Source organism: Chenopodium album, chromosome 21 (genome assembly GCF_948465745.1).
Source record: "Chenopodium album chromosome 21, dcCheAlbu1.1, whole genome shotgun sequence".
Lineage (NCBI taxonomy): Eukaryota > Viridiplantae > Streptophyta > Magnoliopsida > Caryophyllales > Amaranthaceae > Chenopodium > Chenopodium album.
The window spans coordinates 17,061,372-17,088,079 of record NC_137854.1 but is presented as its reverse complement, the minus strand read 5'-3'; the positions used below and the strand labels follow the sequence as shown (position 1 = coordinate 17,088,079).

Genomic DNA, 26,708 nt, shown 5'->3' with positions numbered 1-26,708 from the left:
AACAGTTTTAAAAGTACCACCATACCAGAATCGAATAGTCACAGTCGCATTAGAGGTTGACATTTTCACCTATGCGATTATGTTACAAACAACAAATTACATTCTTCATCATCAATTAAAGCATTTCAACATCAACATCAGTAATTAAACAACAACAATTCAATCTATTACACTAACACATTAATAATTTAACCCTAGATTTCAATATCAATCCACACATCACAATCCAAATTATAAATCATCATCAACATAATTTAACCAAGCACCACAACACATCAGTAATTAAGACATATTTAAACGAAATTGTAGTTAAACACCCAGCAAATTAATCAAATTTCATAATTATACACATCACATTCATATTTACCACATATGGAAAACTTGATTTGGGGGAGAATTCCATACCTTTTTGGCGAAAATTGGGGACCAAGACTTGAACTTTCTCTTCTTCTACTCACTGGAACGTCGTTTTCAGGTAGATGGGGTTGGTTCGCAAAATTGATTGAAGCTCTTCAAGTTTGGTTGCATCGCCTTTAATGGAGAGAGAGTACAGAGCAGAAGAGAGAGACAAAGAGTAAAAGGGAGGGAAGTGAATTAAAGCGCAAAAGAAGTAGTTGTGGGTATTAAATGCCACGTAATCTACTTTACGAGGGAAATTTAAGTCAAACCTTGACTTTGTCCCACACAACAAGTCACAAACCGATAACCTGTTTTTGGTTCTATTTCTGGAATAAGTGCATCAAAGGTCATGTTATTCTGGAATAAATCAAAGGTGGTTTTATTTTTGGAAGATGAATGAAAGGTCATGTTATTCTTGACAATTTTTCCTAAACTTATAATGATGGTATGAATTTATTGAGTTTGTTCGATTTCTAAGTTGGCATCCACACGTCATGATGAACTTACATCTATACTACGTACTACGTATTTATTTTCCTCAGCAGTCAGCATAATACTCCATAGATTGGCATCAAAGGAACCAACATTTTGAAGCATAGCAAGGCTCACCCAACCTCTATGTTGATACCAAAAAATTTCAGTCCCCACAGACGGACATTAAATTATCTTGGTTCCTTTCACCTTGAACCGAAAAAATGAAAATCCATAATATAGACAGTGATAAAATGAGAATTTCTCTTGAAATTAACTCAGCAATTTTAACGAAAAATCAGTCAATCTGAGTACATATCTTGGATTAGCCCTTCGATCTAACTCTCATACATTATAGTGAAAGATATTAACATTCTAAGTCTAAGAAATTACCCCACTGAAGCTTTTAAGCAGGACAAAACAGTCTTGCCAAAACGACGCAGATGGAGGTAACGGAATCACCTTCACAAGTGCATGTATAAGTTGCTTGTTTTCCAAAATTTACTGAGTTAAATATTCAATCATGATAATTATTTTAGTATAAATCACACAGGCAAGTTCCTTAACAGATGAAGAGCTCGAGTCCACTGAGGATTTTGTGAAAGGATAATTCTCCTTAGTATTGGCACTGCTCCAGCAGCTAATATTGCTGAATGATTCTCACTGTCCATACTCAGATTGTATAGAACAGCCAATCCAGCTTCAATAGCCCTCTCGCTTCCTTGCTCTAACAACTTCACTAAAGGAAATATACCCCCATGAGCAGCAACAGCTCGCGTTGCATCTACCACACCTTCAGAAACTATCCTGTTAAGTTCTACCACAGCAGCCTCCTGAGCATCAGCTGAGAAGGCAGTTTTTATTTTCTCGATTAACCGTGGAATGGTCTCATAAAGGGCAACTTCGGTGGTAATGGGATTCTCAAATGGACTTGAAAAGAAGCTGAGCCTAACTAGGCAGGCTGCAACCCATTCTTTGTAATCAAGAGGGATATCAGACTTCAGAATCTGCCGAAGCAATTTTGTGAAATGGTTCAAGTCGACAGTCCGTCGGAATTGCTGATAATCAAGCAACTTCGTAAGCAATCTTGAAGCTTGTGAGACAGCAAGCCCAACATCTTCAACATAAGCCACATCAGGCTCCTCATACTCGGCGAAAGTTTCCATATCTGGCAGAAATTAAAAACAGGAGGCAGAGTCAAAGAAAGACTTCATAGAAAACTTAATCATGTAACATTTAATCGTAGGGGTCAAAGGATTTTTTTTTTTTTTTTTTAATCTTTTCTCAGTCGAGGGTTGAGGAAGAGTAAATGACGGAGCTGACATCCTCTGTAATTATCAGAGATTATTAACACAGATTTGAAGTTTGTGCATTACATAGCAAATTTTACAGCTTTAAAAGTATACGGAGTGAGCCAAAGGAGCTATTAATTGACTGTTTAATCAGCTATCTATTTATACTAGGGGTGATAAAATGTACTCCCTCCATCCCCTAATACAAAGCCTCTTTTGGTTTTTGCGCGGAAAGTTGTAAATTTTTTAAAACTAATGATTAAAAGTACATATGTACATGTGGGGTTAGAGAGAGAGAGAGAAAGTAGTTGGGAATAATGGAAGAGGTAGAGAGAGAAAGTGTTGGAAATTGATGTTAAAAGTACAAAAAAGCAAAGGAAAAAAATGACAACTCATTAAAAACAGGGTAATAATGTCAAAAAATACAACCTTTAAATAGAAAGAGGCATTGTATTTTGGTTTACCAAATAAGAAATGAGGCTTTGTATTAGGAGACGAAGGGAGTATCTCATAATATGAACAAAACCATCCATCCTAGGATACATAAGTAACGTTAAAAAGTTCAATCATATTTCTGTTCTCAGCACATCAACTTACCATCTGTTATCTTCACTTGATTTGTTTTTCACTGACTAAACTGATTTTGTCTGAAACTGAAGTGTTATGAAAAGTGTTAAGGCACAAAAGAGATGGAATTTTGGTATGAGGCTACTCCCATGCCTCCGAAAATCCATTGTACCCCACATTACCCCTTGATATCTTAGCAAGAGAGGCTGAGAGAGATCATAAGAGGTAACTGTTGGAAAATGAATTTCCACACAGAACTGAGAGGCATAGATAATTTTGAAGCCGTTCATTCTCAAGAAGGCCATAGACCAAGGAACCAGATAACAAGCAGATAGTTGAAAGAAGACCTATATAAGAGACAACATAAAGCAAAAATAGTATTTCCCTCTGTTCCACTGAGACTACCATGAACCATGAACCATAAATATGAAGGGGACGTACTCTGTGTGACGGAGGAGGTAGGTTCCTAATACAAAGTTTCACATACCTCTTGGAACTTTTTGTGTGAAGAAATTTATCAAAGCAGACTCAATTTCTGTTGCAAGGATGACATCCACACATTGTTCAATCATACTCCAATATTCAAGGATAGATGCAACTTTTGTTTGTAAACTTGGGGATCCAATCTTCAAAATATCAACAAGACGAGCAGCTAGCGTAGAGTCTAGCATACTTTCCCTGAAACAAAGTTCCAAATTTTAACGTATAAACAACATAAGGACGCAATTTGCACAAGGTTCAAACTAAAGGGAAGGTCAGTGTTGTATAGCCTTAGTATACTAATTTGACACATAAATTACATGGTTGCAATTACAGCAATGGTCATGGAGGTTAAAAAAAATAATAAACACACACACACTACAAGAAAGAAAAACCTTGTAATTTACGAGTATAGTATGAGATATAATCATATATCAAAACTCTCAACATGAAAGAAGTGGAATTTTGTAAAATTGTGAAATTCACTTTATGAAGCGTGAAGTTACACTCAAGATGTGCTTCTCTGACACGGTGACCACAACTGTGACTATACCCACCAGACAACCATGCATATACACATGTATGTTAGGGAGTTCTAAAGATTCCAAGGGAGAGTTCAATTCTGTCCATTTAATCATCCAGAGTTCCTAATTTGTTATTAGATTTAATTCTTAATTTTGGAAATTTATGAAGTCTGGCTTTTGGTGGTGCATGATAAAACTATGAATTAGCTTTCAAACTGTCAAACCCATGCAAATGCACACAGTTAAGTATGAAGAATAGCAGGCATCCCCTCTGAATTCATGAGTTCTACTCACTGTAAATTTATCCCATTTATGGCAAGTATTTAAATCCCATTACCTCCTACCCCAACTTGTGCTGCCCTTTTGAGTTCTCCTTCATTTTTGTTGATACTTTTATAGGAATTTAGATAAACGGCGAAATACATTTTTATTGATCGCAAAGGTATAAGTTAAACAAGTCTTACCTACAAGCATATATATAATTTCCAAGGTATAAATTATAAATATTACGTAGTACAAAATTCAAATAATGCACCAAAATTATATTCTATTACTCCCTTCGTCCCCTCTTTTTCCTTTCCATTAGGAATTTAGTCACTATTCATTTCGAAAGACTATCTTTAAATTTTATCAATACATTTGGGGGGAAAAAAGTCATGTCTCATTTGGGGTCTTGTTTAATTCGTTTCAATGAATACTTTAATAATATAAAACTTTCATAGTTTTGGTGGAGTATGTACTTAATATAGATATTACAATGAACTATGGCAGTTTATTTAAAATCTAATGACAATTATATATACTCCTAAACTCCATACACTTGTTTTATTATTAAAACTTTATAATTATATCAAAATTGTGATGGCATAATAATGTGGTGCATAAGTAATTCCTATTTATTTAGTAGAATAAATCCTTAGTTTCCTTGCGTATCTAGCCTATTCTACAAGGAATGAGTTATGTCTCATTGTCCTTTCAAACCAACTCACTAGAATATATGACAATCCTCAATACATATGGATGTAAGAATCACAATCAAATTTCCCAATCTTGTCTTTGAACATAGACAAATTCCATATCATGCATTATTATTTCAGCAGAAAACGTTTGACAGAATTAAGCAGCTCTATACTCTCATCAACAATGAAGTGATGAGTTTAGATGGAAAGGATTTGACTATGAGTGAACGTTTTAAGTATCTTGGGTTGATCATCCAGAACAATGGTGACATTGATCTGGTCCATAGGATTAAGTCAAGGTGGCTTAAATGGAGAGCGGCTACGAGAGTGTTATGTGACCGAAGCATTCCTTTACAGTTGAAGGGAAAATTCTATAGGACTGCCATAAGACCAGTGTTGCTCTTTGGTACAGAATGTTGGGCTTCTAAGAAGGAGCACATTAAAAGGATGGAGGTTACGGAAATGCGCATGTTAAGATGGATGTGTGGGAACACTCTAAGAGATAGAATTAGAAATGAGGTTATTCGGAAGAAAGTAGGTGTGGCAGGCATTGCAGATAAACTAAGAGAAAACTGTATGCGTTGGTTTGGGAATGTAAGACGGAGACCCGAGGGTGCACCGTTTAGAAGACTGGAAGAGTGGGACCATGGAGAGCTTAAACTAGGGAGAGGGAGAGGGAGATCGAAAATGACTTGGTTGGAAGGAGTTAGGAAGGATATGAGGTTTATGGATTTGCATGAGGATGAAGCATTGGATCGTAAGAGATGGAGGAAGAAGATTTATGTTGATGACTACACGGAATAATCAAATTTGGTTCATGTTAGCCGAACCCACTTATGGGATTAAGGCTTTGATTGATTGATTGATATACTCTCATCTACCCAATGTAATGGCAGACTTTTAAATCAAGTTAACAGTTGTAATAATCGTAACAACTAGCTAAAGATTTAAACTACGATAATGTTGAAATGCATGAAGTCAAGAACGTTAATGAATAAAGTAGGACACACTTATAGACATAAGGACCATGGCTGACAAGAATAAAATTCAGGTATAGAGAAGAATATTTGTATTTAGACTTCCTATAACTATGGGACTGATGAACTAGCTAAGTTTCTCTAGTTATTTCCATATTTGAAGACTTGCTCAATAAAATATTCCGGTCTATGCTTCTGTATCCCAAATACATATCAAAACCTTTCACTTTTATTCAGACATAACTTAACGCCTTTCTTTGATTTACGTATTCGAATATTAAACCAAACTTAACTTCTCCATGGAACTAGAATTGGTTTAACTTCCACTGGTTGAGAACATTTGAATGAAAAAAAAAAATTAGGCAATGATAAGGATAGAAAGCCCATTAAACCAGCTATGAATTTCCCTTGATACAGAGTGATGAAGGTAAGTTACACAATACAATACTTCTTTCATTGCCAATCAGTTCAGAGTTCAGACCAATGCATAAACAGGCTCACGGCATACCAAAATGATGGGGATTCCCTGCACCTTAGGCGTGCATCAGTGCGCCTCATTTAGTTAGTTAAAAAATGAAGGAAAATTTGTCAAAAAAAATCTTATAAAAGCACGATTTTGCGAAAAAAAAAAACCTTTTATAAGCTTTTTGGAATAAAAAAAACCCAAATATTTAACATTTTGGCTAAAGAGAACCCGATTACAATTTTTTTTTTGTTAAAGGAAACCTAGTGTCCCTAATTCACTCAATTAACCTCTAATTTTTTTAATAAACATCAAATTCTTACTTAACAATTTATTAATTAAATTAATTTATAAATTAAAAACAAAAAACACCATGGCACCACCATCCAGCCACCCTCTTGCCTTTCCCACTTACCTAGCAGGCGGTGGCAGCCCGCTCCCCCAACTGAGCTGCCGCCTGGAACCCTCTACCGGCGACCCATCTTCACCGGCGACAGGCGACCCATCCATCTTTACCCTCGTCCGCCACTTTCTCTCTCCGCCCTTCCACCTCCATCTCCCCCTCCACCAAACTCCTCAACCCCACTGGCAACATTTTTTGTGGTGGTGGGTTGTCGCCATTACCATCTCCCCCTCCACCAAACTCCCTAACCTCAAATGGAAGAAGCCCACCTTAATATTTTCTCTCTCCTATGAAGTTTCACAGTGATAGGCACGCCAACCAGACATTATCAACATGGCTGATCCCTTTCACAAATACATTTTCTTTTTCTTTTTATTAAATAAAAATACCTAGAATCAGAGAACATCAAGGTGAAGGGTGGTCGCGGGCGGGGATATGTGGTAAAGGGAGGGTCGGGCGGCGGTGGAGGTAGGTTCCCGGGGGTGAGGGGATCTGGGCGACGGGGGAGGAGGCTGCTTCTAGGGGAGGGAGAGGGGGAAGGGGAGATGGTGGTTGGATGGTGGTTTGGGGGTTGGTGATTTTTTAAAAAAAAATTAATTTATTCATTAAATAATTAAGTGGGTTAAAGGTTAATTAGAAGTAATGAGAGAAAATTAGAGAGTAATTAGATAAACAGGTTTTTATATGCAAAAAAATGAACTTGGTGGTTTTTTTAATTTTTTTAACCAAAAAGCCTTTAAAAGATTTTTTTTCGCAAAATGGTGCTTTTAAAAGATTATTTTTGACAAATTTTCCAAAATTGAAACAAATATTGTGTACCTCAAGCTGCCTTTTGATGCGCCTCCCTAAGACCCCCCCCCCCCCCCCAAAAGACCATAAAAGGTGCGTTGTTCTAATTTGTGCCTAAGCTTGAGAAAAACTTAAGGAAAAAAAAATATCTGCTTATGAATTGTTCTGCGTGTCAATATAACTTTGCAAGGATTTGACAGCAAGAACAATAACAGTTAACTCAGTAGTCCAATAATCCAATAGGGATTCATGATCATTCATAGGCAAAAACACACACATATTATTATATCAGGTTACCATTTGAGGTCAACTTTGATCGATGAGGTCTTATGTTAAGCATCAAAATTAGGGGAAGGACACTTTAAGTAGTCACATTATGATTCAGTTATAAATGGCTTGAATAATAAGGTAATCGGTTAGTTGATGAAATGTAATACCCTAGAAGTATTAAAATAAGTATTTCATGATTTGAATATTCTATTTTATTACTAATTTGGGTTATATTCTTATAAATTATATTTTTATGTTAAAAATAAAGTAAAATATTAACCGAATGATATTTTTATAATTGAATAACAAGATATGGTAATTATCATCACTTAGCAACTAAATCTAGGCTCACCATCTTTGTATCACAAACTAGTTAAATCGTCAGCTCATCATCCTAAACTTCATTCCGGAAGAACTTATGAAATAAAAGCTAAAGTACTTCTCTACTACCATGAATGAGACTAAATACACTCCTAAATTCATTCATGTATCATCTTCTATCTCTAATTCAAGTTCAAAATATTGCCAACAACCGAATAAGAGTCTAAGACAATGCTTATCTTTCCATTATTTAAATTCGAACTTCTCTATCTTATCATACCATTGTGCAATACTGCAATTTTATCTATAAATACCCTCATTGATGCTCATTTCCAAGACTTTACATTTTACAAACCATTCATACTTCCCACAAAGCATCAGAATACCCCACGCAAGAAACCAAATATTAAAAGTCGATCATCGAAACAATTTCATCCCACTTTTAGCACAGCAAAAGCACCCTTAAACTACAGCGAAATACACCACCTCTTAGCCCTTGCCATTCTTTTTACACTTGTTTTCAATATCTTTAAAGTTAACAAAATTGAAGGTATACAACTTACCAAAAGTTTGCTTTCCTTCATCAAACACTGTGTGTGTGCGCAACGTTACAAGGAACGCGGTACGGTGCCACGAATCGCGAACTGATTCGTGCGAACCGGAACGCGGAACAAACGCGAACTGAGTCGCTAGTGGTCGCGAACCAGAACGCTGAAGATGGCGACTCCTAGTTGTGGCTGACCGAAGACGGTTGTTCTCCCTCTGCAACTTCTAATGGGTTGTTTCCCGACATTTGCAGTGCAATATTCTCTCTCTTCCTTCTTTCACGTGCATTGCTTATTTAATTTTTGAAAATTTTCTGACTTTTTTCTCTCTCCTCTCTCATGTTTTACATAGCAGTAACATTTTACTAAAGTGGCAGCTAGGGTTTTGTTTCAATTGGTGAATGGGCTTAAACCTCTATCAACAACTAGGCCTTTTTTCAATGAGCATCTTGGGCCTTCTATTTTATATACTCTAATTTTTTAGCAATCCACTCACCTAAATACATATTTTTGGAGGAATTATTATATATTTGTGTTTATTTTAATTTCTAATATAAAATCTATTAATAAAAATCACCTATATTTTTTTTATTAATTTACTATTTCGTACCCAATCGTACCGGATTCACCACGGGTAGCGTTCTGCGTATTCGTTTCCGTACCACGTTTCGAATCGAATCCCGTTCCTTGTAACATTGTGCGTGCGTGTGCAAGAGAAACTAGTGACTTTGGGTAAGCCGTATACCTATGATTTTGGTCGATGTAAAGATTTTTAAAGCTGAGTGTAAAAACGACGGTAAAGGGTACGAGGTGATGTGTTTCACATTAATTTCCATTGCTATTTCAAGGTGTTTTTGTTGTGCCGAAAGTGAGTTAAAATTGTTTCGACGATCGACTTACATTATTTGGTTTCTTGAGTGGGATATTTCGATGCTTTGTGGAAAGTATGAATGGTTTGTAAAGTCTTGGAAATGAGCAGCAATGAGGGTGAGAGGTAAGTTCGAATTTGAAAATGGAAAGATAAGCATTATCTTGAGCGGTTGGGAATAATTTGAACTTGACTTAGAGATAAAAGATGATACAGGAATGAATTTAGGAGTGTATTTAGAATTATTCATGGTAGTAGGGAGAGTACTTTTGCTTCTATTTCATGAGTCCTTTCGGAATGAAGTTTAGGAAGATGATCTGATGGTTTTAACTAGTTTGTTATACAAGGCAGTGAGCCTAGATTGAGTTGTTAAGTAATAATGATGATGATCACAATTGCTCATCATTCACTTATAAATATATCATTCGGTTAATATTTTATTTTATTTTATTTTTAGTATAAAAAAATATAATATATAAGATAATAACCCAAAATAGTAATAAAATAGAGTATTCAAATCATTAAATAATTAATGTTCCCTCCTTCTTTATATAATGCCTCTTTTCCTTTTTGGGTAAATCAAAATACAATGTCTCTTTCTATTTAAAGGTTGTACTTTTTGACATTATTACCCTTTTTTGATGAATCGTCATCTTTTTTTTTTTTTTTTTTTTTTTTTTTTACTTTTATTATTAATTTCCAATACTTTCTCTCTCTATCTCTTCAATTATTCCCAACTATTTTTTCTTTCTCTCTATCTCTCTCTAATCCCACATGCACATATGTATTTCCAATCATTAGTTTTAAGGAATTTATAACTTTCTTAATTCTCGCATAAAAACCCAAAGAGGCATTGTATTATGAGACGGATGGAGTAAATACTTATTTTAATACTAAAATATAAGGTATTATAACCTAGGAAAATACACTTTAATAATCCAAACTATTGACAATTTACTTATAATAATCCCAACTAAAGTTTATTATTTCCTCCGTTTTTTTTTTAATTTTATTTACATCACTTGGTGATGCGCTGAGTTTTAGGAGAGTAATATAATATTGTGAGTTGGTGAATTTTTAATTATAGTAAAAGTAAGATGGAGACCATGAAAGAGAAAATATGTAAGAGTAGAAATTTTTATTATTTAAGTGGGGACCATGGAGGAGAGAGAAATGATATAAAATAATTTAATTGGGGTATAACGTAAGAGAAAGAAATGATAAAATAAAGTATAAACTAACCAAATAAGGAAGTGATGCATTTTGCAAAAAAACACCTATAAAAGTGATGTATTTAAAAAATAACAGAGGGAATATCTAATAATCCCAACTATGCTATGACTTTGCATCCAGTGGTCCCAATAGGTCAACACCAAATCAACGACTTGTTGTAATAGGTACTTGTGTTAGCATGTGATTGGTGTAAAATTAATAACAATTCAAAAAAATTTAAAAAAAAAACCAAAAACCTAACAGCCACTACCCCCCTCACCACCCCCCTCACCGTGAAACCCAAGGCAAAACACCAAACCAGAAAAAAAAACCGGCGCCTCCCCAAACCCTCGAAAATGGTCGGCGTCTCCCAACCCCTCTGAAACTACCCAATTGGCCCATTCTCCCCCCCAAACCAACCCTTCCCTTCCGGCAATCATTTGAATTGGCTTGAATTGGTGGCGGACGACAATCATGCGTGGTGAAGAATGCGAGTGCGAGTGGAGTTGCGGTTGTGTTAATTATTAGTAGTGGAGTTGGTTGTGGTTTGTTGTGAAAATGTGATGATTTTTTTGTTTTCCACCTTTCCAGTGAGGAGGGAAGGAAGGGAAGGGTGGTTTGATGTTGACTGCTGCAATTGGTGGTTAAAGTTGATGAAATTGTTGGCAAATTGTGGTTATTGGAGGTCGAATTGTTGTTTCGTGGTGGTTGAATTGTTGGAGCAATTGGTGACTGTTATGTGGGCGTCACTACCGGTGCAAAACGAGTATTAGGTGACTGGATTTGTGCACATGTAGTTGTTGTTGTTGCTACGGTGTCACGCAGCAGGGGTTACTTGTAGGCCGTGTTGGTGTGTTGAGGGGGGTTAGGGAGGTGGGGCTTTGACCTTGGGTTTCACGATGAGGAGGTGGTGGCTGTAAGGTTTTTTCTTTTTTTTTTTTCTTTTTTAGTTTTTTATTTATTTATTTTTTAGCCAGTCATGTACTGACACGTTGACTTTTAAAAAAAAAACAAAAAAAGAAAAATTTACCCATTCAGCAGGTTACCGGTCATTGGGGCCATTGGAGACAAAGTCATAGCATAGTTGGGATTATTTTATCAGAAGTAGATCGCCAATAGTTGGGATTATTAAGGTGTGTTTTTCCTATAATCTATCCCCTTACGAAAAAGGAAAAGTTTTGTATACACCCGATTATTACTGAACAACGAGTTCACTTTTGTCAAATTTAGTGTCGTCAAATTTATTGTCACTTTTGTCAAATTTATCAATTAAGCATAAATAACTCTTATATATGTCCGAATAACTTTTGTGCATTTTTGTGTAACATTTGCACATTTTATTGTCACTTTATAACGGATGGTCAATAATTTATACTGAACATCCGTTTTATTTAAAAGTTTTAGCATTGAACTTCATAGTTTGCGAATGGTACTGCGAAGTAGTTTAGGTTTGAGCTATGTGGCACAACCCTAGGCTTAATCTACTCCTTTGAGTTAAAAACATTCATATAGGAGAGTGTGCACACTTAAGGATTAAGACTTATTTTGCTGGTTACACCCATTCTCAGTAGTAGACTTGAATCTACATTTTGGTGATGGTATTATAGTATCTTATTTTCTTACCTCCAAAAAATTAATGTTTGTAACTATTAATTGATGTGTGTGTGTATGTTACCTTTGTACAAGATATTTTACTAAAATAAAAGGTACTCCCTTTGTTTCGTAATAATCACAATAGTAAGCATGATTCATAGTGTTAGGAAAATTATAGGGTGGGGGCCAAGTAGGGTTTAACAATATAAAGTATAGTTGAAAGGAATATATTTAATTGTTAGTAGGAGAGAAATAATTAAAAAGTGGTATAAGTGGGATTGGTAGGAGAGATAATAATAAAAAAAAGTAGTGGGTTCTTGCCATATAAGAAAATGTTACAATTATTATGAAACAGACGTAAAAAGAAAGCGTTACGATTATTACAAAACAGAGGGATTATTTCCTAAGGTAAGAAAAAGTTTTCAAATATGTTTTACAAGGTGAATATTTATTAAGTTTTCACTGAATTTGTAATTTTTTTTCTTGTATATGTTTTCTTGTATTTCAGATTTATGCAATTCAACATGAGACAACGATTTGTTGAGCCGTCTAAGTCTTAATAGTGAAAATGTAGTGGGATTGAGATATTTATTTAAAGTTAAGTTAGAAACAATATTGTAATTTTTTGTTAGGTTGTGACTTAATTGTGATAATTATTTAGTCTTGGAATAAATTTGGTTAAGGGTCATATAAATTAACCTTATCACTTAAGTACGTAGTCTAAGTGAGGCTGTAATACCCCTAATCAACTATTTGGTGCTTCTGCTAATGCCTCTTAAAAAGAGTCGGAAATTGGGGGTGTTACATGAAAAGCTCTATAATTGTGACATATTAGAGAAAGGAAAAGCTTGTAGAAAATTAATGAAAGTTCTGTTTAGCTTTAATATTGTCAATCAAGCTTCTCGAAAGCTTGAATATCCTTTATTTAAGTGATTCCAATTTATCAATATTCACCTCCTCCTTCTCTTATAACCTACTATAAATGGGACTTAAGGGATGTATGTATGTTTCATTCATAGTATCTTACTTAGAGATGATGACTAGGAAGTAGGAACTTAAGATAAATTTGATACCGTACTTGCATCTGTAGATTGCAAGCATATGAAATTCTAAAAGCATTGTATCTTGGATTCAAAAGATCAGTCATCTGTAATAGCCTGGAATATAGGAACAGATTTAAAGAGTATAGAAGGTGAGCATTGTATTAATAAACAAAAATTACAAAAAATTAGGACACTTAAGCTTTTCAGAGGCTTGCTTCATTCCCAATTGAGTAGCTAAAGCAAATGGAAACACTGCACATCTGCACAATGTTCCAATTTACAGCATTTTCTGACTACTATGCATTTCTCACCTCTAACTCTCTAACCTTTTTCCTAAGCAACTTCTATCAGATTAATATTGCAAAACCAAAATGCCTTCCGCCCTAAGGTACTCTTATTACATTCTCACAATAATTTTTTTTTTTTTTTTTTTTTTAAAAAAAAAATAAATAAATAAATAAAATAAAATAAAAAATAAAAAAAAAAGCAAATGAGCTTATTGAATGATTCAAATGTCATTTAAGGAATATCTATCTAGCATTCTAAAATCCCTCTTTTCTTTATATATTAAGAGGATAGAGGTCATGAACATCAAGGAGGCAACAATTATAAACCTCACATAAAATAAAAGATCCTGAGTAAAGGTTAACAATTTGCCCCAACAAATTGAACACGATGTCACCTTATATAAAGAAGCTCCTAATACTTAGGCTATGTCAAAATTATAATCAAAATGATGAAGAATAATGACAGAGGACAGAGAAGCTAGTAGGTTTCTTCTTCTAAATGTTAAGCTTCCATTTGTTTTTGCTTTCGCTATTAGCAAAGGGGTCTTTAGGAAGGACATGTGGAAACTAGGGATTACTATGAGTCACGCAGAGCTTTTCAGGTCAAGAGTTAAGACACTCATAAAGGTATAAAAAACCAAAGATTATTCAATTTTTCCCTTGATAATCTATACCATCTGCTGTCTGTTGACCATTATGCCTTCTGTTATGATGACAATGTGTAAGCATCTAAGAACCCAAATTCATGGCATAAATGAAGAAAATGTGTCCTCGATTGTTAGTGCAATTACTAAATATAAATAAGAATCATTACAGAGATAATAAGTTTGGGTTATTTCAGTGGTCATAAATTCATAAAATCATAATTGTCTTGCTAGAGACCAATTATGATCTGTGAACTAATGGGATTAGGCCCACTGCTAACTAATTGGATCCTATTAGGTCACACAATAAGTGTCGGGTCGAAATAAACACACCAAGCAAATGATTGGGCTAAGTGGCTGGTTGGGAGTTATTAGGGAATAAATATTTCCTGTAAGAGATACAGTATAATTAACAAGCAACAAAAAGAACGTATTCTCCCTCTCACTTTACCCTAAACTGGAGCCCTATCCTCCCCAAAAGCAAGGAAGATTCATTCTTCCTTCCAAACCAACAATCATGGAGATTCGATCCGTGTTTGGGTGGACTAAAACTAGAGGAGCAACACTTGAGGCACTAATTTTTAAGCAAACGTAGCTTTGGAATCATGTATTAAAGGTTGTATTTCTAACTTATTGTATTCATGTTATTTATATGTACCCAATCCTTATAGGTGTTATGAATATCATTCTTAAAATTCTGCTTATTGACCTAAACTCCTAGAATAAAAGCTTTTATTTATTTCCCATGTATGCCATAAACTAGACAAAGATCCACTATATTTAATCATTGTAGATAGGAAATTTTGCAAAAAACCACCTTTTAAATCTCATTTTTTGCAAATAACCACCTTATAAAAAATATGTTGCAAAAAACCACCACTTTTCAAAAAAATGTTGCAAGTTAACACCTATTGCCGGAAACTGACTATTTGACCCTTGCTCCGGCGTTGACCCAGTCACGTGCCAAGCACGTGACATGTAATTAATCCCTAATCCTCCCTTTTTCTTTTTTTCCCCTTTCTCTTTCGATTCCCCTCTTTCTCCTCCCCTGATCCTCTTTCTTTCTCCTCTCTATTTTACTTTCTTCCTTGCTTCTGTGTTCCTCTTCTCCATTGTTCATCATTGTTGCCGCGTCTTCACAAATCAACTGCTAAGGTTTTTTTTTCTTCCCATCTTCTCTTTCTCTGTGTTCTTTATTCCTCTATGGTGATTGAATTCGAATTGGCTTTGCGAATTCCAGAATTTAGGGTTTGCTAATTTCGTTCTAAATTTGGTACTTCTAGGTCTAATGTCTCAATCTCCACTAAACAAAAAGTGTGGGTGTGGCGTCCCAATTGCTAGATTGAAGTCTTGGACTCATGAGAACCCTCCACGAAGGTTTGAGGCCTGTGAATTTTACAACCCAGACACAAATCCAAAGGGGTTGGTTTGGGTGAATAAGATTAGTGTTGTATAATCAAGATCAAAGCAAAAATTGATGTTATATTAAGTGTGTATTATATGATTTTCTAGGCATTTGGTTGAATTATGATGTAATGAAATTGATTTACTACATGTGGGTTACTGCATTTTGCCACAAATTCAATTGGGGTTTTATTTTCATGATTGTAGCTTTTATAGAGTTTAAACTTTTTGATCTTAATTAATGGAGTTGAGTGAAAATAGAGGATGAAAAATCAATTTTTTTTACGAGATTACCCATTAAGCAGCAGCTATTTCAACCATGTACAACCATTGTTGAGTAGAAGTAAGGAAGAAAGAGAAAGAAAGAGGAGCAGGGGAAGAGCGAAAGAGAAAGGAAAAAGAAAAGGGGGGAATTAGGGATTAATTAATGTCACGTGCCACTGGGTCAATGCCGGAACAGCTGGTCAAATACTCACTTTCCGGCATTAGGTGTGAAGTTGCAACAATTTTTTAAAAAATGATGGTTTTTTGCAACATTTTTTTTAAAAGGTGGTTAATTGCAAAAAACAAGATTAAAAAGGTGGTTTTATGTAAAATTTCCTTGTAGATATTATGATTAAAAAAGGTCAAGGAAAGGTTTTTCTAAATGATGAAGATTTTTTTTTTTTTTTTTTTTGTAATTATATACGAAGAAGTAAATTAAAGAATAGGGCAATATCAAACCAGTCAATAGAATACTTATTCTTACATTTCTACCTCACTTCCTCCGAGTTCTGCAACACTTTGACTGCTTGAATCAATTATTTTTGTTGAGCCATTAATAGGTCCACCATAAAACTGGAGACAGTCGAACAATATGTAAGTAATACAATTGCAAGAGGGAAAAACAATATTTTTGACTTATGAGAGTTTTGACCACTGACCTTTAACTTCATTTGTTTATTTGGATCCCAAATTTTTGCAAGAATGTTCACTGTCTACATTTTTTTAAAAAAATGAGTCAAACAACAACTTGAAACTTGAGGTCAATTTAGAACAGTATGGCCTCGGTCAACAGATTGTATAGGGCAAAGAGTGAAGAAATATACAGACAAACTAACCTTTTCGATTAGGCTTTCATTTGTCTTCAAGTCATTAAGTACATTGATCAAAGGGTGCGTAACACCATCTGCTTCCATTGTTCCACAAACAGAATTGCTGCATTTGACAGTTATATGGTCCAGAATCAATAGTTGGTTATATTATGTAGAAAAGTGATCTTGAATTTATAGAAAGAGTAACAAAGAACTGCTTTTTCTTAATCATTAACAACAAATTTCAGAAAAGCAAGAAAATAAAATACAAGTGCATCGAATACAAACAAAAGTTACAATAAGAACTTTTGGTGGAGAAAAGGGAGGGAGATGAATTAGGGGGGAAGGTGGGATTATAATGCTAGAGGAAATGAAGCAAAAGTTCAGATATTTTCTCAACACAACATCTTTATGTGGTAAGAACATACTTTTGTAAGAAATTTACATCTCTATAAGACAACATTCATTTAGATGGAAAAAAAAAACACATTTATTAATTGGTAGTCATCTACTTTTGCTTATTTCCATTGGTAGCCACTTTATATATGAATTATCTTTGTTAGTCACCTACCTTTTAAATGTTACTTCCGTAACCTTAATTGGTTAAAACCGTTAACGGGCTGTTACTGAGGTTTTTTATAATAATAAAAAAAATACTTAACTAAGGTTAGTTATATTATAATTTCATTAATCTTTTAAAAATAAAACCCACCCCTCCCCCAACCACCTCCTCCCCTCTCCCCCTCCACTGCCGGCGCCGGCCCACCCTTTTCCGCCGGCGCCCAATTCCCGACACCCCATCACCAGTCATCCCTCCCCGTCCCCCCTATTAAACCACCAGAAAACCACTTTCTTTCTTTGCTGCTCCACCAACAGCTCACCCATTACGCAGTACCCACACAACAATAACAGCAGCAGCAACATAGCAGTCACCCACCACCAAACATTCACTCAACAACAGACCATACTACTACTCCTGCTGCCTCCCCTGCTCCCTCAAACACCAATTCCGCAACATCAACCAGCAACCGGGCAGCTCCCCACAACCGCCACACAGTAGCTTCCGAACAACCAGCCACCGTCACACCAACCTGCAACCAGCAGCACCACACTGCCACACTACCGAGCAGCGCCGCTAGCCCATAATCTAGAGCTGCAAGCTCCAATTTTGGTGAAGATGGTTAAATGGTGAAGATCAAGAGCAGCCAAAAAAACGAAAGAAGAACAGGGTTGGTTTTTGGGGGTTTTCATTGAAAGAGGGAAAGAGAAAAGAGGTAATTTTGTGTACTGGTGGTTTAGGGGGGACGAGAAGGGATAGCTGAGGGTGGGGGAGGGGCAGCCAAAGTCAGTGGTAGGGGGAAGCCTAGGCAGCGGCACAAGAAAAAGAGGAGGAGAGGGAACTAGGGGAGGGAGGTGTTGAGCTGGTGGGTCCGGGGAGGGGTGTTTTTTTTTTTTAATAACAATTAAATTGAAATAAATTCAGTTAAATTTAACAGCCACTTAACGATTTATAGTAAATAGGGCTAGGGAAGTGAAAATGCTAAGAGTGCAAAGCTACCATAGATATTTTTATACAAAGTGGCTACCAATGGAAATACGCAAACGTACAAGGCTACCAATGAGAATTTCCCAAAAAAATAAATATGATTAATTTTTTTTATTCAAATGACGCATTCAAACAAGTTTAACAATTTGCTTTCAGCAACTTCTCAGGCTTTTTTATGAAGCTTCTGCAGAAGGAGATACGTTATCTAGTAAGGTATTAGTAGAACTGAAGCACTCACTTTATGTCACTAAACAGAAAACACTGAGAAATTCCAAGATTAGAAATGAATTGAAAGAAGAAACAAGAGAGGTTGGAGAACAAGTGATTATAAGAGGAAAGAAAAAAAGAAACGTAAATATTAAAAAACAAATAAATACAAGTGGAGTAATTATTAGACAAGCAGCGTAATAGTAAGCTTTGCTTATGCAAGAGGTGAAACCTGTTTTCAGGTACAAGAATAAATCTAAACTCTAGCAATCAAGTTGATGTTGCTGGTACACCTAAAATTTCAAACATTTGTATTTAAAAGATCACTGCAACTGATGTTTTCCTTTATCTGAAGAAGATGTTTGTAAAGAATGCAACTAAAATGATAGAAACCACATTGTACCTGATAGACAGCTTATCCAATGCACTCAGAACAGATGACCTCACTGCATTACTGCTGTGACTTAATAGGTAAATTAGACGCTGGACAGCTCCAGCTTCCCTAAATGAGGTCCGCATGTGCTCATTTATTGCTGAAGCAGCAATAGCATCTGCGGCTTTTGTGATGGCTGCTTCATCTTCCAGCTCAAGAATCAGTACCATACGTGCAACTCCATCCTTCCATGGAAGCAACGTCTGGTGGAAGCTACTAGAAAACCCCTTTTCCAGCTTACTCTCATCTTCAGTTTCTATAGCCCCAATACGGGCTAAAAATTGCTGATGTGTTCGCCCAACTATTGCATCCATCTTGGACTTATCGACTTTATCAGTATTTTCTTCAACATTCAACCCAAGTAGTAATTCAGAAGCACCATATCTTGAAGGGCCTTTAGAACTTCGTCTAAACTCGGTACCATCAGGTAATGAGGGCCATGAATGCAAGGCTGGCTTATAAGAAGCATAAGCCGCAGCACCAACCAAAGGAACAGGAACCAATCCTTCTTCCATGACAAGAATCTTATAGTAATCATCTTTAACAAGCTCAAGCAAAGCATTTTTTGCTTCTTTTCGAATGACTTTTGATCCTTCAATTTCATTTGTTAGAAATTTGGCCTGGAATAAGTCAATAACAGCATTGTTAAAAAAACCCCGATCTAGGGATGGCAAAGGAAACTTAGTCAACCAAATAACAATAGGGATCTAAGAAACATGAATCTCCAGCTACATCTCGAGCTGTAAGGTGAACAGTTGAGAGTATATATTATAAAATACTCAACAGTCATGGAGTACAACTCTATCTGAGCCCTTGTTCATGGGCATGTCCCGGGCTAGGACATGGTTGCACCCATGGCAGTGATGTCACCGCCATAGTACACCCATAGTTCCATCAAAGCTTAGCTCCACTTCGAGGAGATAGCATTGATGGGCAAGGTAGAGAAATCACAATCGCTTAATAAGGCATAACATTGTTAGGTCCCTTAGCTTCAATCTCTTCCTTAACACATCCATGGGTTTTTTCCTTGATGGCCTTGCACGTCATTGTTAAATCAAAAGGTGTGCCAACTCTCATAATTGTGAACCTACATATCTATTTATAAAGATAGAGAAATGTTTGAGAAAGTAAATGAATTAAAAGCTCATTTTTCTCACTAAGAGAGTGCAAATTCATGATTTTAAACTCTTACAAGAGTATGTTTTATCTTACATAGGGCAATCATAATAGAATTGCTGCTAACGTCCTTTTGAGAATATATTTCCAAATTGACGGATACATTTTAAGAAAGGATAAAATACTTGTCATTATAATATCATATCCTTGGTATATGTTGTCATTGTAATTTAGAGTGAGTTTGGTTAGCCTTTGTGGAGGTGAAGGAAGGGAAGAGAAAGAGAAGGGGAAGAAAAAAAAAAAAAAAAGGAAAGAGGGCTGAGGAGAGAGAAAGAGTGAGCTTTAATTTTCCTTAAAAAAATTTCCAATAGTGGAGGGATTTGATTTTGAAAAGGAAATGGGAAAATGGATCCCTATAATTTCTTTCCTTTCCTTCACCTTCCCTCCAACTCTTCCTATCCAAAGATGCTATTAAGGAAATTCAGGACAATTGTTGACTAAAATTGATATAGCATAAAGAAAAACATTCTACATTGTCCATGTAACTTTTTCACTGTGTCCAAGCAGGTTATGAGAAATTTTTCCAAATGATATTGTGTAAGATCAATATCTAGTTTAAATTAAGGTATTTATGAATATCCCATTATCCTAACTTCAAAGTTAGTACAAAAAAATTAAGAATAAAAACTAAAAATTAAAAAAAAAAAAAAGGGCAAATTTTAGGTTACTTCCTATGTAAAATACATGTGCCCAAGTATCCACAAAGAGACTAGCCTTTCCAAAAACACCCAACCAAAGTGAGAATTTATATACATGGCTCAAACTACTGGAATATGAATGGAATCCATCTACTTCCATTACTATATTATTAATAAATGTCAGAACTCGGTAGTAAATCAGGGAATAGAGTTGGTAGCATAAATAAAGCACATAGCACCTTATGATCAGCAAACAAGTCTCACCAGTCTAGGAATCACATCAACTTCGACCATGATACTGTGATTAGGAGAGCTCAATGCCAAATTTGCTAACACTCCACCAGCTGCCTCAACTACCTTAATGTCCTGGTCATCCAGACACTTTACAAGTACAGGCAAAAGAGCAGAGTTTGCAATCTTCAGCCTATACTTCTCATCTGCTGTCAAGTTCCACAACATACATATACTTTGTTCTTTCACCTGTAGACAAGAATCATGATGACACATTGGCCCTGCAGAGCATTTAACATAAAGATAACAGTGAGAAAGAGCATGTGTTGATGTGTACCTCAGCCGTCAAGGAAGGCCTCCTTAATAAAGCAGTTGTCTCTTCTATGGCCCCACTTTCAGCTACAACATCTCTGTATGCATTGGCTGAAGATATCATTCTTAGAAGACCTGCAGCTGCTTCACAGGCTTGGGTAGATTTGGATCTTAGATGATGAACAGTGAGATTTACACACCCACGAAACTGCATTACTTTATCAACACAATGCTTTCCTCCCAGAGAGTATTTCCAAAGTGCAATTACTGCCTGTTCTCTGTCCAGGGGGTCATTGTCCAGTCCAAGCAGTCTTACTAGCAAGGGCACATAATTTTCATCAGTACTTGATAAGCTACTAAATGTTGCATCCACATCCTATAAAACCATTCAACATAGTGGGGTCAAATTTCAAGAGCAGGTACATTAAGAAGCTTCTTCTATGAATTGAAACATAATGACCTCATAACTATATGCATTAAGGGCAGAGTCCAAAAATCAGGACCATGAGTGGTACTGCCCATGCAATTGAAATCGTCTCACAGTAAAATGCAGATTATAGAATGGCAGAATGCATCGCAAGCCAAACTAATCACAAATTTTATACCAGACATGTATACAAAAGATCATGTGTCCAAAAGTGAACGGTTGTTTAGCACAGCATAAGCAAACCAAAGCAAAGAAAGCAGGCCTTAGTGCACCAGGTTGGTTCAGCAAGCTTCAATTCTTCACAATTACATAATTCAACATAAGCGGTAAAAGACTTGTTTATAGGTCAAAAAATTGACCCAATATGAAAAAACACAGTATGATAAATGCAGTTTCCAGGATGCATCATTAAGGCAAACTAATCACTAATTTACACAAGACATGCATGAATAAGACCATAAGTCCAAAAGTGAATGGTTGTAGACTTGTAGCACAGCATAAGAGAAATAAAGCAAAGAAAACAAGCCTTAGGGCACCAGTTGATACACAAGCTTCAAATTTTCAGTATGAAAAAAAATCAAGAGCTGGTATGATACAAAGCCTTTTTTCAATTTTCATTCATGTTGCAATAAAGAATTAAATCAAATCTTGAAAAAATTGACCCAAAATGGAAGCAATCTAACACCTTTCGTTTTGAGCATAAAATTATCAACCTAAACTCAGCAACAACAGGTCCTTTGAATTCTGGACGATTACTTATGAATCCAAACATGTATTACACTCAACAGGTGGGGAGGTGACATTTATCTCCCTCTTTGATGGGACATACTGATTTGTCAGCCAAATCTTTATTCAGTTCCATAATATTATTATTCCTTTTTTAGATTTATTTACAGAACAGCTAAAATGATAATATGACAAAGACAATGTTGGATTGGTAAAGTATGGGTTGGAAATAATACTATGTTTTACTTGGTAGAAGAGATAAGCTTTCTAGGTTAATGTATTTCCTGTAAATTTTCTTGTTGTTCCTCACTAAAGAAAGCTCGTGAAGTCGTGAAAAGAATGGCAACCTCTTTCTAAGGTTGGTATAAGATCTTGAAAATTAGGATGCCAATCCTAAGATAATTTGCAGATCATCCTAAGAACAAAAAGAAATAAATGAGACATTCCAGCAAAACTTGGTTCCCTTTGACAAAACATATTTTTAATCTAAATACTAATTCCTTCAAATACGTACATTTTACTTTCTAACCAGCTCTGCTTCTAATGCAGAAGCCTCAGCTTGACTGATAACGAGGGATCCCAAGTGATGCTAAGTGGATACATATGAAGGTTTATAAGAAATAAACTAATGATGTTCATATGCCATGTGGGTGGTCAATCCTCTTTGGTTACTATAATGCATAGAATTAAAGCATTGGACGCAATTAGGTTGACCAGCAAGGTGGTACAAGACATAAGGAAGAGCATAACTCGATGAAAGTGTTTGGTTGCGGGCTTGCATGGTGTCATATCCATCCACGGGCATGGCAAGTTTGAGCTTCAAAGCAAGAAGCAGGTAGAAATCCATTCACAACCATAGTGAATTAACATTCCCATAAGCTTTGACACTTAGTTTGGGAACATTATAAGTTTCCGGTTTGATGACAGTGGCACTCAACTGCCCTACAACCTCGTCTATTTAGTCTCTGACCCAAAACAATGCCACCGCTACGAGCATGGGTATACCCAAATAAACAATCAATAAGCATAACCCACCATACCTCTCCTACCGCCACGGCGCCAGCATTTCAAGCCACCACCAACCACCTCCAGCTGAACAAAACACTAGAAACAGGTCCCAGCACATCACCCTCAAATCAAATTATCCACTAACCCTCAAAAAACAGAACTTAAAGAATTTGTAGCTTTATTATCCAACCCCAAGTAACACAAACTTCCAATTTCACAGATGAATAAAACTAATTATCCAGAAATTAATAGCACAAATACCAAAAATATTGTAAGTAAAAATTAAAAATACATGAATTAATATAGAATTAAACAGAAAAAAATAAAAAGGGGCAAAGAATAAAACTCACAGAAACTGTTGAATGTTGAGAGGCAGAATCAGCATCACCAGTGGCCTTAGAAACAACAGAAAGACAAGGGCATTTTCTGGGGTTGAAGAAATGACAATAAAGATTAATTTTCAAGGGTGGTTTTAAATTTCTTCTTCTATTATTCAAGATTACAGATTTTTCTAAGTGGGAATTTCTGGGTTGGGGTTGAATTTTGAAGCTGAAATTGAAATTGTTTGCAGAGATTGTTGCCATCATTTGAGCCCAACTGAAGCTGAATAAACCAAACCGAATTAAGCGCAGAATAAAGGGAAGTGATTAATATTGCATTAGATTATTTTAGTGAATAGCCTTTAAATTTGAATGTATGATAATAGGGAAGAATGAATCAATGAAAGTTTGAGAGCAAACTCCCATAAACTGTGTAGCACGGAGTATGAACGCCACGAATAATGAAGTTGAGTCTTCTAGAGAGTGCTTTGGATAATTAGAGCACTCTCATTCTACAAATTCTTAAATAGACCTAGTTCGCACTAATTTATTGTGGACCTCAAACATTAGAGAAACTATAATTGTTTTATTAATAAAAAAAAAAAGTCACTATAATTAAATAAAGGTCACTATGTTTAAAATAAAAGTCATTTTGGTATGCGTAAAAAAAAACTAAAAAAAAAAAAATTTAAAAAAAAAAATCATTTTGGTAATATATAGGCTATTAGAGGTTAATTTTTATAATGAAAAATTTTATAAGTTCAATATAAATAATAAAAGTCACTATGTTAAAATTAGGGTCATAACGCCGTACTTCAAGTTCACAATAATATTAAACGTTATACAAGTTTTAATAAAGGTTAGTATGTTAAAAGTAAGGTTACTATATAAAAAATAAGGGTCACTATATATTTAAAACTTTCTTGATTGCAAATGCTTGGACTTAGTACTAAAATTTAATCAGTAAGAATTATGATATCTTCTTGTTTTCAGTGAAAGGTGTAATGCATAATGTTTTAAAAACACGATCAAATAAACTATAATGATTTTCTCAAAAAAAAAAAAAAAAAAAAAAAAAAAAAAAAAAAAAACTATAATGATGACAATAAAACTGATAGAAAGTTTAGTTTACTTTAATTAACTTATGTATTGGCTATTTTTTACGAGTATCTTTTAACATGCATAACGGCAATTAAAATCAATAGAAGGTTTAGGTTAAGTCTTTATATTGCTATTAATTAATTAATTAAGCTAAGACACTTTTATAGACTTAGGGTCTGTTCACATTTACTTAATTTCAGTTCAGTTCAGTTCAGTTCAGCTCCAATCAGTTCAGTTCAGTTCCAATCAGTTCAGTTCAGTTCAACTCTTAATTTCCCTCTCACATAAAATATTCATTTCAGCTCAATTCAGTTCAGTTCAGTTCAGCTTCAATCAGTTCAGTTCAGTTGAGCTCAGTTCAGTAAATATGAACAGGCCCTTACGCTTTGTTTGGATAGCAAAGAAGGAAAAGAAGGGGAGGGGAAATGGAGGAAGGAAAGGGAAAAAAAAAGGGAGGTGGAGGTGAGCTAGTGTGTGGTTCCTACAGGCGTGGGTACCTTGCATGGTACAGACATTATCCATTCCTATACGATTTATTATTATCAATTTTGTAATATAAATTTTGACTAATAATCTAAGAAACCATTAAAAAAATTTTAACAAGAAATAATAGAAGAAACTAACGAACTCTAACAGAAAGTCGTTATTGGATCATAACGTAAATTCGTTACGTTCTAGAATAATCTAATCCAGCACAGTTTTTTATATAACGAGGGTTTCTTACGGATAAAATATATAACGAGGGGTTCTTACGGATAAAATATATATAACGAGGGGTTCTTACGGATAAAATATATATATATATATATATCCTTTGAAACACTTATTTTACAACAAAAAGTGATTTCTTTAATTATGTGTGCTACAAGCGCCTCCAGTGCATCATTATAATGACAAAAAATTATAATCAAAATAGTTATAATAGTCTAATAGAAAAGAAACAATAGCAGTAACAAACATACACTAATTGGTTCAGCATAAAAAAAAATACGGAGTAATTATAATGACATCGCGGCAACATAAAAATTCTTAAATGAATTAGGTTCACACTAATTTATTGTAGACCACTAACATTAGAGAAACTATGGTTGTTTTATTAATAAAAAAAAAGTCACTATAATAAAATGAAAGGTCAACATGTTGAAAATAAAAGTCATTTTGGTAACATATAGGCTATAAGAGGTTAATTTTTTTAATGAAATATTTTATAAGGTCAATATAAATAATAAAGGTCACTATGTTAAAATTAGGGTCATAACGTTGTACTTTAAGTTCACAATAGTATTAAACGTTATACAACTTTTAATAAAGGTTAGCATGTTAAAATTAAGGAAACTATGTTAAAAATAAGGGTCACTATGTTCAATATAATGTCAGTTGCGTGTATATAAACCTTGGGTCCACAATAATATTATTGTGGACCAGATCCACGCAAATATTTCTGCTCTCATTCATGGGCAAAAAAATGCCCATGAGGAGAATTTAATGGTAAAAATGCTAAAAATGTTATTCCACTCATGAGCAAAAAAAAATGCCCATGAGGATATTATCAAATGCCCATAGGAATGGCAAAAATAAATTGCTACAGTACCTATGGGCCCATAAGAAAAAATGGAAAAGAGGAGTGAGAAAGTTAGTAGAGAGAGAGTGGCATTTTTATTGACTTCGGGTATGGGTTTGAATTGAGTTGGTAAAAGCTAACACGATACGAACCGAACATGAAAAGAGCAAGTTAGTGTTGGTTTTTGACCCATTTAACTAACTGGATTGACACGACACAAAATAAACATAAAAAAAAGTTGGTTGGTGTTAAGGTTTTCAACCGAGATTGTTTAATTGGTAGACATGACAAAACTAGTTCAGTAAGTTGGGTTATTGTTGAAAATTATAACACAAAAGTAGCACGAGCCAACCTCCTTAATTAGCGGGTCATATTCTAGTCAATCTGTTTACTCGTTTACCTTCATACCTACTTAAGTTAAAAAATAAAAAAAAAATA

At 35.0% G+C, this 26,708-nt stretch overlaps 1 protein-coding gene across 3 annotated transcripts; it reads right to left on the bottom strand.

The window, feature by feature from the left end:
* Window positions 1–1,110: 1,110 nt before the first annotated feature.
* On the bottom strand, window positions 1,111–24,080 carry LOC145603092 (uncharacterized). Of its 3 annotated transcripts, none has more exons than XM_081659211.1 (9): window positions 23,639–24,080; window positions 21,153–21,503; window positions 20,849–21,064; window positions 18,741–19,390; window positions 16,612–16,708; window positions 16,435–16,488; window positions 16,260–16,348; window positions 3,217–3,407; window positions 1,111–2,038 (listed from the first exon to the last, which is right to left on the bottom strand). In XM_081659211.1, the coding sequence occupies exons 1-9, from the start codon at window positions 23,873–23,875 to the stop codon at window positions 1,416–1,418; spliced, it is 2,508 nt and encodes an 835-aa protein (XP_081515337.1). In that variant the 5' UTR covers window positions 23,876–24,080; the 3' UTR covers window positions 1,111–1,415. The 3 variants fall into 3 exon arrangements, with proteins under 3 accessions (XP_081515337.1, XP_081515339.1, XP_081515338.1); XM_081659213.1 differs by having other exon boundaries at window positions 21,153–21,442; window positions 23,639–23,765; XM_081659212.1 differs by lacking the exon at window positions 23,639–24,080 and adding an exon at window positions 23,321–23,401 and having other exon boundaries at window positions 21,153–21,442.
* Between the last annotated feature and the right edge of the window lie 2,628 nt (window positions 24,081–26,708).

What these genes read in the sequence shown, in the direction of transcription:
- LOC145603092 (XM_081659211.1), bottom strand. Translation starts at nt 23,875, where the DNA reads ATGATGGCAACAATCTCTGCAAACAATTTCAATTTCAGCTTCAAAATT. An exon ending in TTGATGTGATTCCTAGACTG is followed by an intron (nt 19,391 to 20,848) that starts GTGAGACTTGTT and finishes GACTTATTCCAG; the next exon opens with GCCAAATTTCTAACAAATGA. An exon ending in GGAGGAAGTGAGGTAGAAAT is followed by an intron (nt 3,408 to 16,259) that starts GTAAGAATAAGT and finishes ACTTTGTTTCAG; the next exon opens with GGAAAGTATGCTAGACTCTA.